Below are 12915 nucleotides of genomic sequence, written 5' to 3'. Positions count from 1 at the left end.
ATTGAAACAGCCAAGATGATGAAAGAAGCACAGGCAAGAAAATAAACTGGATAGTTGGAAATGCAAAAGAGGAAAATACTCTGACTATCTCCCCTCTGCTGGGGTTTGACTTCTTAAGACAATAGAGCCTCCAGATCCCTTGTTAAGCACTGGCTAATGTTAATCCACAGCATAATACACACAGCCAGCAAAAGTTTATCATATATAACAACAACACTGGCGAAAAGTACACAAACACACCATTCAGTAAACATATAGCAAACCACAAAAGGCAAGCCTACGAAGAAACACATGCAGATTAAGATTAACACTCAGAAAACATTAGTTACAAACAAATGACTTCATGTAATGCACTGCCTTACATGCTGCAGATAAAGCTTTATCCAAAGACAACACCAGAGGGAGTTGCTCATATGCTTGAATCCCACTAATCGTATTCTTTGGCCCCTTCCTCTGAAAGGACAGCTGATATCTACATGAATCTAACAACAGGGAAAGGTCACATGAAAAGCACAATAGGAGTTACATTAATCACTGAATGGGATAAGGAGGGAATTCTCTTTTCAGCAGCGATTAGAAGCGTTTTTTCCACGAGATGTTAACATTAATAATAAGGGCCGTCTTTTAGTTTATTACAGTCAGTCAGTTTCTATAATTACAGTTTCAAAAACGTCTTTCAGAACAGCCCAGGGATTCTTTTTTCTTCCCGTTCTCATTTGGAGCTTTATTTTTCAGATGTACTGTATATACTGTATTTTCAAAAAGACATGAACTATGAAATAATACAAATAGTGTTCCCAGGGGAAGTAAGAAGAATGAAACGGACAAATATTACAAATCATATCTGCCTTTCAGTCATTCAGATGATGCTCTCACAATGAGTCCGACAGTTCAAAGCAGTTTACGGGAACACACAAAGCTTTTGAGAAATTGTTTCTTTTGGCTGGTAAACGCTGACAACATCCAGCCTCCCACTAATTTTGAGTGATAATCTGACAGGGAAGTTATCAGCTCGGGAAGACATGACGACAGAATGTGTGCGGCATCTAACGATTATCTTTATTATTGATTCATCTACAGATTTTTTTTTAAATAATAACACTATCCCTGACAATTTCTTCGAGCCCAAAGTTATATTTATTTGCTCAGGTAAAATATGTCCTTATTTTTGAAAATCTATGTTATCTTTTGAATTTGTAATCTTTGACATGAAGTGTCGAAGCCCATGCACTTGAACATAAATATAACCAAGCGCTTAACAACTCTGTCAACTGCAGAAAAGTCATCAACAATTGAAAAGAAAAAGCTTGTATGTGCTTAAATGAGAGTATTTACTGACCTTACATCATTATTACATTACATATCATTGGGTGTTAGCTTGTCAGATTAAAAAAGCAACCTGAAGGCATTACTAAGGGACTCATGGGAAATCATCATTTTTATCTGACATTGAAGAAACAAAATGAACACTGAAAAGCATACTCTTCACACCACTTCCCAGATTGACCAGCAGCACAGTAAGGAAAGAGTGATCCTCTCAGTCGAGGCAGACAGAGACGTGACATGGGTTGCCTTGTCACACATTAAAACCACAGCAGTAGGAAAACACCTAACAGCCCCGTCTTCTGTAGGGCTCCCAGGCCTATAGTTTCCGATCCATCTCTCCCATCCATAATCAACCCCCCCCCTCCACCCTACACCCTCTAATCTAAACCACCATGCTCAGCCCTTTCAAGTGGCAGGTAGACGGGGCCTGATACGCCGCTACCGCCTCACAACCAGCGGGCTAATTACAAGGGAAGCAGCAACAAGTGAGCATTGTGTGGAGTCTCCAAGACACACGGGGAAAGAAAGTGCTCTTTATCTTGCCAGCACCAACCCCCCCCCCCCAAATCCCACCCTCAACAAAAACAATCTCTGAGAGGCTTTGCGGTTGGCACTCCAGGGTTGGAGGAAGAGAAGAGAAGATTTGGAGACGAAGGTGAAAGAAGTGGAGGCACATCGATGAGAGACACATACCATCACACGACGCGATGCCGGATGTGTCGTGTTATGCTACGACGAGTATTAAGATGTTTAAGGAAATACGCTCTTTCTAGTACTAGTAGTTCATTTAGATTATATTCTCAATCACAGTGTAGGGTAACTCATTTAGAGAGGATGTGGTTCCCTGGGAGATGTATGCCTCTTTTCCCAAGTAAATACAACTTTTATGTGCAAAAGTGAAAGGAAATAAATATTGTCTAGGATATTCTTTCTAAGAAAAACTGTAAAAAGTCTGTAAAATGTTGACTACCCTAACTTTTGTAGGCATAGTTCGAATCTGGTGGCTTGAAGTTAAACAAGGGGTAGAACAAAAATATACAAAGAAAGTCAAAACAAAGAATTCCTACATTTATTTATTTTAAAACAATTCACAGTTTCTATTGTCTAACTGTGGTGGAGCAAAGAAGACACTTCACAGGAGCCGTTGCATTGAAACGTAAGCTTATTTCCCCATTAACTAGTGCTAATGTGGTGAGCTTGAGGTATTTTTGGAGGAATTATTTCACCAGGAGATAGTCTCTAACAACAGCCATCTATTTTTCACCCTTCAGCGACCCATTTAAAATCTCCCATGACCAACAGCTGGGTCATTACACATTAAGACAGCGGGGTGGAACACACGAGCAAATCACATTTTCCAGCCAGAAAGTAGATGTTGTGATACAGCAGATTCCCAATTCACTGTGCTGTTTAGCAACGTCTTGTCTGCAGGAGCAGGGGGTTAATTCAGGCAACAGGATTACACAGCACGTGAAAAATGAATTAGGCACAACCACTCATGTTTGGTGCAATTAGTCAGCCTATCCATAGATATTGGTTCTCATGGATGACTTGAAGGGATTTTATGATAAATTATTTGTACGGCCTGTCTGGCTGGATGAGTGATACTACATACTTGAAATCTTTCCCTGAGCCTTTCAGATGTTTGTTTTAGCGGTTTAACACTCAGAACAGCTATTAAGGCAGCAACAAACCTCTTGCCATTCACACACAGTGCAAACAGATGGGAAACGTCATGTGAAGCGCTTCACGGTGACGGCATCAATCAGATTCCAACTTCAGCAAAGGCGTAAACAAAAACAAGCTCTTTTTTCGGCTGCGTCTCTCGTGAGGGAAAGTAAAGCTTCGTTTCATAAGGCAATTAGGCGGGAAACAGCACAGTTCAAAGTCAAATCAGAGCACATGTAACGTTTGAGAAGGATCTGCAGTGCTGTGACTGATCTCACACTAACGGTCCTCTTTAAAACTAAATCGAGTTCAGATGTATTAAAGTAAAGGGGCGTCAAATGTCTCTGTTTTGCAACTGAACATAACAAGTAATGGTTTTGGGGCTTAAATTGCAGAGGTGTACTCATTATAGATCTCAATCACATTTGACTATACTTAAAGAAGCATAACTGGCAAAAAAGCCTAACTATTAGCCTCTAAATGTGTTAAAGAAATGTGTCCAAACCATGAAACACACATTTTCAAGACCATGCAAAACAAATTAAGTACACATTATGCAGAAATGCCCAGAAGTAATATTCAAGCCTTAATCCAAATAGACTATAAAAAACACCAGTACTTTCATGCCCAATATCATGCCATCGCTGTTTGGTACGCATACAAATCTGACTACTGAGGACTTTTTGCTTCAGCCAAAAAAATAAGATACTAGTCATCGGCCACTGGACATGAAACAATTCCATCCCTGAGTGTGTGTTTCTGTCTTTCTTCTTATGTCCTTAGCAATGGTGGGGTAATAAGAAAAGAGTATCACCACTAAAATGAAATATTATAAAAAAACATACTTATGTGTTCCAGAATATGTACTGAAGCACAAAACCATGATTTATGAGTTTGTACTTGATACCGAAGATCTTTAAATAGCAGCTAAATGGCATAAACTTCCACTGGAGTCCAAAGTAGGACGTAAACATTAGGACCTCTGACACCTCTGAGCTACTGACACAAAAAACCTTTTGGAGAATAACAACGGCCAGCAGAGAATAAAAACAGAAGCTGACTTACAGATGGAGAAATGGAGCCGTTGGGGAGGTAGGGGTCAGGCAGCATCAGGAATGGATACCCCGGATACGCCTGCGTCTTGTACATGCCTCCATCTTGGTGCTTCGACACTGCCAGGACATGAAGAACAGCAAGCAAGATTTAGAAACTCAGTAACTCGAAGAATGTTTTAATGGTACTTTTAATAGAGCCACTTTGTAGAAGTTGTTTTCTATAACTCCTTTGATTTGTTGGCTGAGAGTAAGGGCATTATTCGAAATTAATAGAAGTTAAAAACAATGTGTTTAAGGAATAAAACTCAAATGTGATACTCACTCCCACAATGCTAAAAGATTCAACTGTGTGTCTCAGAACAAAAAGGAAAGACCTGACATCCGAAATAAACGTGCATACAAAGTAGGGCAAGTATTTACAAGTGTTGTAGTTACTACATGTTATATCCTTGTGTGGGCACACTGCAATACTTGAGACAAAAGCATTACAAGCGTCACCTAGCCTGAGAGGCGTGAACTCCTGTAGCCTATGTGTTAATTTATCTCTCACCACCAGCCATATTAAGCATCAGAGGCCTCTCTGTGGGTCAGCTGTAACTAGGTTATACCGGCTCTGTATGAAAACAGACACACACTAAACTTTTTTACCGTTTCAAAGCCCAATTCCTTGTCATGGAAGGTGCCCAAACTTTTAATATAACCAAGACTATAACCAAGGTGACGGAAAACAAAATAATCCAATCACGCAAGCACAATCCGTCTTTTCTGTGAGTTTCATTTTTTCCAAATAGACACATTTGAAACCACAAATCCAAATGTCAGGAAGATTTTGCTCATAGGAACACAATGCTATACATTTGTTCCCTTTCAGAAACCATTGGAATGAGTTACACAACTTGAGTACAGCCTACAGTGACGCCTATAATTAAAACTGCCATGTATACATTCTCTAAATGTGCCTTATCCTTGGGAGGGAAAGTTAAATGGCCCTGTTCTTTTTGGGTGGCAACCCTTAAGAAATAAAATAAACCTCTCAAGGACCCTGGTTGACCCCACTTTTGGCTAAGTATGGCAACAGCTTCACTGCAAAAAATGGGTTGAGAGTAAAGTGGAAAAAAGTATGTAGATCTAAAATTGGGGAGATAAAACTAGCTGCCAGTATGAGGAGAATATCTTGAACATCTTTTATACATGATAATATAGCAAACATTGTTACATGAGCTCATCTTTATAACTATATATATAAAACATAAAAGTACTTCCAGAGTCCATATTTCCCCAGTTAACATGTTAATACAGATATTTAAATAGTTTTTTTTTTTAAATAGCTGTCATAACAGTTTGTGTTGCTACGTATTCTTCTTTCACCGTCTTTGTGTATGCCCCACCTATAGGCCTAGCCTACCAAACCAAATTCCTCGTATGCCTATGTGTTAACATACTTGGTAATAACACCGATTCTGAATCTTAAACAATATTCTATGTGAATGCTGAAAAGAAACACAGGAAATGCCCTCAACAAAGTTATGTTTCGAGAGATAAACTGGAGAGCTGCCTGGTGGACCTCTTTTGCAGTGTGCACCTGAACACAAGTCTTTGAAGTTTGTTTTAATGCAGCAACACGTGTCCTGCTGACCAAAATACTCCATAGTTTGACACGATGGGGGGGGCTTTTCTTTATCGCTTCTGAGACAGCAGTGGATACTCAAACCCACAAGACAGCGAGTGTGTAAATGAGTCTTCTTCTCACCTCCGTCGTGATGCTCCCGGTGCTTTTCTTGGTAGCCCCTCTGCTCGCCCTGCTGTCCCCGTCTCACCGCCTGCAAGGCACCGACAACAAACACGGGGTCAAAAAGTACATAAATATAAGCACACACGTGTCAAAAAAAGTGTTTTGGTTCCAATGTGTTATCCCTTCCCTTTAATAAACCCCTGGTAGCCTGTGCATTTTACTACTGTAACTCCTGAAGGCAGTCTCATTCAACGCTTGTCAGCAGCGTGTAAAGTAAAACAAGCTTCCTCACACACTCTTCCCGTGTTACATCCACACACACTCCGTGCCACCTACCGCTGAGTTCGGACTTTGATTTATTTCCGACTCGTTCACCAGAGAGGACTTGAGGTCGGCCAGGTCTCTCTCTGTAAACGCGTTTTCTTGGATTTTCTCCTCTTGCTCCCCTTCGTCTTTGAACGCTATCATCTCATCATTCGCTCCCAGGTCGTCCCCGCCGCCGCTGCTGAGCTGAGGCATGTCTACTTCTCCCACCTCCGTTTGCGGATGTTTAATAAGTTAAAAAAAGACGAACAACAAAAAGAAAAAGTATAAATAAAGAGAATGTACGGAGTTTCTCTCCTCTGTCTGGGGCGCCTCTAAAAGTGTAGAAACCCCAACCACATACAAGAGAAAAAAAGTTGAGATTTCTCGTCCCCCCGGCTGGCTGCTTTAGAGGAGACTAATGTTTCCCTACAACAGCAAACAGCTCATTTGAGCCCAAGACAAGGCGAGGAGTCCCGACATCAAAGGGCGCCGACCGGATGATTGACAGGTCCAATGACTTGTTGGGGGGTTGGAGCCTACGATTGTTTCTGTGGAGGGTTGAGCCCATGGTTGAGCCTCTTAAAGAGACATCACCTCCCTTTGCTTAGCTGAACAGCATTATTCATGACTTCCAGGGGCGCGATCACGCCGTCCTCGGTCCCTCGGCTGCAGACTGCTGCTGCTTTTTGCCACCAAAACTTCATCTAAGTCAAATAATCAGCAAAAGCAGCATTGCAGATGAGAAGGTGTGCATTTAAATGATGATTTCTGATATTTTTGTTAAATGGCCTTGCAACTTTCTCTTGCACTGTTTTTATTTATATTCTGTTATATCTTGCAATATATTCGTAGTATTTTATGTGTTGCATTGTTTGAGGAGCCTTGGACTTAAACATGTCATTGCTATAACTACTCTGTAGCTACTGTGCTTATGACAATAAAGCCTTTGCATTTGGGAAAATTGAATATTTAAATCAATAATGGAATGCTTGTTTCAGAATATGTTTTTCTTCCTTATATCCATTGGGGTTTTCAAGTCACTTTACATCACAACTCTACTATATTCATCCAACACCTGTAATTACTTTACAGTTACTGTACATTTTGCACTAAAAAGCAAACAATGAGCTTAAAAAATAAATTGATTAACTATGCCAACAATGATTGAAATAGGTGAAATGCTAACTAGACATTTATTAAAATATTTGAATAATCCTGATATGATATTACAACATGCAGGGGCATATTTAAATAATTGAATCATGTGATTATTATACAATTATTTTTTATTTAATTAATATGTTTTAGTTTATTAAGTATTTATTAAGTATTTTTACAGTGTGACATTGCACAAAATACCTCCTTGACCACTGAATATTTCTTAAAGTAGCTGCAGCTGGATTTTTTGTACAGTTTCATTTATATTTGAATACTTAATTGCAGATTTGAAATCTTAATCACTAACTCATTAGTTAGGATATCAACTATGATCCTAAAGCAGCATTTGCACAGATACTTTTTTTTCCTGTCACCATCAGGTTTAAAATCAAATCCTCTCCATATGACAATTATACACTTCGAGGAGCTAAAACACATTTTGACAATCAAATATTGGGAAGATGATTATCTCCTCTGAGCATGTTCATTACTGTCTATGTTGCCCTTTAAAGAGTTTTCCCAAAGGTGGTTTACATAATGTTGGAAAATGTGCCACCTGAACTTTATTTCTGGTCACATCAGTGCACATTAACCAGGATTTTCATTAAACGTATACCAGACTTCCAGTATACTGATAGATGCAGGATTCAATCATGGTGAATGTTTTTATTTTTCATGAGCACTGGATTTAAGGTCGCCCTTTTCTCATTAACAAACTGTTGGTGATTTGTAACTACCATACAGCTATAGTAAGAAAAATGTAACATTTCTGGTATCAAATGTAACTGTTTTCTCAGGGTGTCGTCATCAAGTTAGTTTATACATTTGGTAATTTTGCATTGTGAGTTTTTTCCTATCCCAACTGTCCTTTTGTAGCGTCTGTTCAGTTTTTTTCACATTGTGGAACAAAAGCTCCTCGTTTGCATGGGCAGAAAAAAGTGGCATCTCAGGCGAGAAACTGCAAAATGTAGGACATTCTGTGAAAAAACATCAGAAGGCACGGCATGCTCATCAATAACAGATGCACTGCATGTTTTTGACTGGTCCTTACATCCCTCAGATTTTGTAACAGTCTCCAAAACAGCAAAAAGTGTTAGCTGTTGCAACTACTTGATTTGAGGAGGGGAAAGAAGATACAAAACAAAGTTCAAAGATGTAGACTTGAAGTTCTGATGTCTTGTGAAACTCGTAACTTGCCTTCCCTTATTTTCCTCCCAATGCCAATGCATTTTTAATGCTGAGACAGTAGCATAGCTGGTCTTCAGAGTTTTTAATTGAGAAATATTTATACACTCCCATGCTGTGACTTAATACTTGACTTAATCTGAGTCGGTTGCCTTGAATGAAAATGATGATCCACAGCTGGGAAACAGAATTAAATACAAACAGAAAATGGGTCCAGTATTTGCATAAAACTGCATATTTATACAATATCTTCGATGCATATTAATAAAAAGATTAAAATGAGCGGTTTTAATGTATGCAAATCTAAATTATAAATGAGTTGTTTAAACTCCTTGTTTATTCGCCTTGATTAAATATAGACAGCTGTTTTTCCAGAGAGACAGCACTTCTCCTGTGCGGGCCACCCTGCCTCGTGAGATCGCCGCGCTCTGATCTCAACACAGTTTCCCATGGATCTGTGCTGATAGTTTCGCATCATCGTCACATGGTTCACAGGTTCACCTAAGGCTATAGGCTAAAGTCAGCCTGTCTGTCTTTCTCTTATACAGATACACAAATCCAGAAACTATCTCTCTCTCTGTACACATGCTGTCTTTGTTGAAATGCTTATGTAAGTGCTTTTGGGCATATGTGCCTTTAATTGTGTGTCAATTGTGCTCATGTGTTTTAACCTGTTCTTATGCTTATGTGATCATATACAGTGCCTTCTTTTAATGCCATCAATCTTCCCTTGACTGCAGAGGAAATCTGGCACATTTATATGATATATATAAATCTACATTATCCCTTTTAAATATATTAATTTCAAAAAACAAAACAAATACTTTGATACTATCTGACCACCAAACACTTTTTTTCCCTCTTTGTATATATCTCTCTTTCTCCCTCTTTTTTGATTTGGATTATTCCTGTCGGATCAGAGTCATATTTTAAATTCACACTACACCGTCTTATCAGTCCACAGTTTTTGTGACACACACACACCCCGAGCATCCTTTCCTTTGTCATCATGTTTGATCTCAAACTCTAATGACTGTTGTGACAACACAAATGGCAACGAAAGGCCAAATGAGGAAACATGATCAGATAGAAAAGATAAGCAGCCCACACAGAAAACAAGAGGATGTTGCTGCTGTGACCCCAGAAAGCGAGCTCTTCACATACAGACGCAGATACAAGTGCTATCTCTGAACAAGACATAATAATAATTGTTTTATTAATCTAAAGCATCTAGCAGAGTGTAACACACACGACTGCGCAGTAATGCTAACATTTAGAATATGTCAGAAAGCAAAGCACTGTTGATTCAACAACACTGTCATTGCAGTACTGAGACAACAAAATGCAGTTTAGTGTAAAGTGTGCATTATGTACAGTGGGCTATAAACAGTTCAGGATGAGATGTATGCATATACAATATAAAATGGGGAATTCTTGGTACTTAGATATGTTCTAGCTACAAAATGCTGATCTTAAATGTATAGCAAAAATAAAATGTTTATTGACAACATAGTTAATGGTCTGGGGACTAGTTTTGGGATGAATCTAAGCTGTTACAAGACAGGATAGGGCAACAGAATACATACTTTCTGCTTCCTAAAATCGTTCAGACTTTTTAATGTAATAAATGTAGGGATAGATAATAAGGAGAAACATCATACATTAACCAATTTTTATTTATGAAGACTAACAGGGAAAATAAATGATGTCACTCAATGCAAGACACCAAATATCCACTTCACTGTCAGCGTGTCAAGGACTCATTTTTTTATAGGAGAACATCATTACAATGAGTCCTTTTCCATTGCTTAATCATTGGTGGGGGAAACGTTCCTTCTTTAACACGCTTTATTTTTTATTTTTCATACATAGATGAATCACAGTTGGTTCAAAAAAAGATTATATACTCTGCTTTCTAAAGAAACATCAGGCGCATTAAAGCGGCAGAGTAATTAAATCATGTCCTTTCATTGGGGTTAAACCACATCCAAGCAAACTGCTCTTAACTGGAACCACTTGTGTGCTTTTTATTGGTAGTTTTCCTACAATCAAAACCATGTTCTTCTAGGCAGCAGCAAGCCAGCAGTGTGGAACCTGAACAAATCTTTTCAACAGTTTTATTTTGCGACCAACGTTTTGCAGAGAAACAGTTAACTTTTCTATTGTAACATCAAATACTCAAAGTGGTTTTAGTGAGATTGTGACTGACTTATGTTTAGTTGGACCACCACCAATCCGCATGCAACAAAAACATTTAAAGGTTATGGATAGATGATGTTTAATACTGTGCAAAATATTATTAAATTAATCATTTCTTTAAGCTTCCACTAGATGTTTTTGCCCTACTTGTCCTCTTATCTGTGATAATGTCTTTAGGTAGAGCCTGTATTTAAAATGAATAACAGCAGTAACCACCACCAAGAATAGATGTTACATTCACACCAATATTTTATTGAAATGTAGGAGAGAAATGGTGTTTCTTTTCCTAAAAGATGTCCTTGCACCTACATTGAAACCACCAGTGACGTGCGGTGAGGTTCATGGCTGGTGAGGCACTGACTCTTTCTTTTAAATTTGACCTTAATCGAAATATTCGCTTATTTACAAAAGCTTTTTTAGTCTGATGCTTCAATTCATTCTAAACAGACCGTTCAACAAAAGGATACCCAAAATCTAAATATTGGATTGTTCTTTGTTAGTAAGATCCCATTTTCATTACAATTGTGGTCTTAACTTGACTTGAAGATGAAGTCCATGCTATCCTTTTGGACAACAATCTCTATTACTGTTTTGTAAAAGTCCTCCTTATCTTCCTCTAGTTTCAAAAGTCTAGTTTGTTGTTTGCGTCTACCGTCTCTGCGTAGAATAACAGTAGCAACAAGAACCTGTGGGCTCACGTGCGCCCCCTTCAGTGCGGCAGAGGTTATGGCTGCCTCCTCTGGTGCTTTTTTCATTGCCGTTGTACGATGATGAGACCAGCGAGCCTAAATATCATATACGTGAAATAAGTTATTTAGAGACTATGGATGGCGAGGATAAAGGTAATAAAGGGATCTACAAACATTACATTTGTGACATACAGTGAGATGGTGCAGGCATGCGCTTAGTGCCCGCTTTCCAGACAGTTTCTGTGGGCTTACGAGAGGCAGAGCTCGTCCCTGCCTCACTTCTCATCGCTACCCGTAGTTGTAGCGGAGTTCGGCAAATTTGCTGATTTTGACTATAAAAAGCGATTGGAAATCCTACATAAATCACACTTACAACACAGATCAGTGGAGACATTTTATTATTTGAAGAAACACACTCCTCAATGTCAGTCTTGGTACTTTATTGACAAAGATGACGACACCCTGAAACAGAGCAATGCCGCAGGATAAGCTGACAAAGTATTACATACATGCATGTCATGACAAATACACATATATTAAATTACATATATTAAAGACACACTAAACAGTAGTGGAAACAGTCTTACATGAGTGAGTGGATGAACGTCTCAACTCGAGGCGGAGTGAATGAACAACATGTGAACTAAAATGGCCGCTAAGCACTACCGGGTCAAAGCACGGCATATCCGGGCAGCGACAGCAGTGACGCTGCCCTCTTGTGGCCGGCGATAAACTCTTCATCCCCCCCAGACCGGAAAGCTATGGGACGGAATAGGTTAACGGTCTAAATCCAGCTGCCGGACTCGGGCTCGTAACGTGCAGGCGGCCTCCTCACGCGGCCTGGCCGAGTAGGCTGGGGCAGCATCGGCGGCGACTGCGGCACCGGTGCGCCCAGGAAGGCACCCGTAGGAACGGTGAGGTCAGAGGTGGGGAAAGCGCCCATAGCCGAGTCGCGGGGTCCAACAGCCGGCCGCTGAGCGATCCCCTGGGGCGTCGCCCAGCCCGGGTGGATAGGTGGGGGCTGATGGTCCAGAGCAGCGGGCGGCGGCAAGGGCGCAGCCGGCTGATCACGGGCGCAGGGTGTGCCCGGCGTATAGGCACGGAGGAAGCGCCGGTTGCGCAGTGTCAAACGTCCCGAACCGTCAACCCTGATCCGATACTGGTCGTGGCCCGGCGACTCCACCACGATCCCTGACCTGTCCCATTTATGGGGGCTTGGGCCTTGCTGGTTCTGGAGGAATACCCTTTCGCCGAGTGCCAATGGGCGGAGCGGTCTTGAGTGAGTCCCCAGAGACTCGTGGTACGGGACATACGGGTCCGAAGGGCGTCCTCCTTCGCCGCCCATGCCTCGCGCCATAGCAGGCGGATGTGCGGGTTCGAGAACTTCTCGAGGCGGTTCACGAAGGAGAGCGAGCCACAAAGGGGGCGGCCGAAGATGATCTGCGCTGGCGAGAGGTTGCAGTCGGGGTCAGGTGTGTTTCGCAGCTGCAGCATAGCATGCAGGAAGCGGTCCTGATCAAGGCCGCCCGACGGGCCGGTGTTGGACATAAGGAGGCGCTTAGCGGTCTTAACCGCAACTTCTGCCCTCCCATTAGAC

At 40.7% G+C, this 12915-nt stretch overlaps 1 protein-coding gene across 1 annotated transcript in view; it reads right to left on the bottom strand.

Annotated features, from left to right (window-relative positions):
- Positions 1-6596, bottom strand: part of tcf7 (transcription factor 7) — an 81322-nt gene extending 74726 nt beyond the window's left edge. Inside the window, exons 1-3 of the mRNA XM_034098665.1 lie at positions 6118-6596; positions 5800-5869; positions 4060-4166 (exon numbers count right to left, since the gene is read on the bottom strand). Coding sequence (XP_033954556.1) covers positions 4060-4166; positions 5800-5869; positions 6118-6300 — 360 coding nt within the window. The 5' untranslated portion in view covers positions 6301-6596. The remainder of the gene's footprint in view (positions 1-4059; positions 4167-5799; positions 5870-6117) is intronic.
- Positions 6597-12915: the final 6319 nt, after the last annotated feature.

Source organism: Pseudochaenichthys georgianus, chromosome 14 (assembly GCF_902827115.2).
Source record: "Pseudochaenichthys georgianus chromosome 14, fPseGeo1.2, whole genome shotgun sequence".
Lineage (NCBI taxonomy): Eukaryota > Metazoa > Chordata > Actinopteri > Perciformes > Channichthyidae > Pseudochaenichthys > Pseudochaenichthys georgianus.
This window is presented reverse-complemented; position numbering and strand designations above follow the sequence as displayed.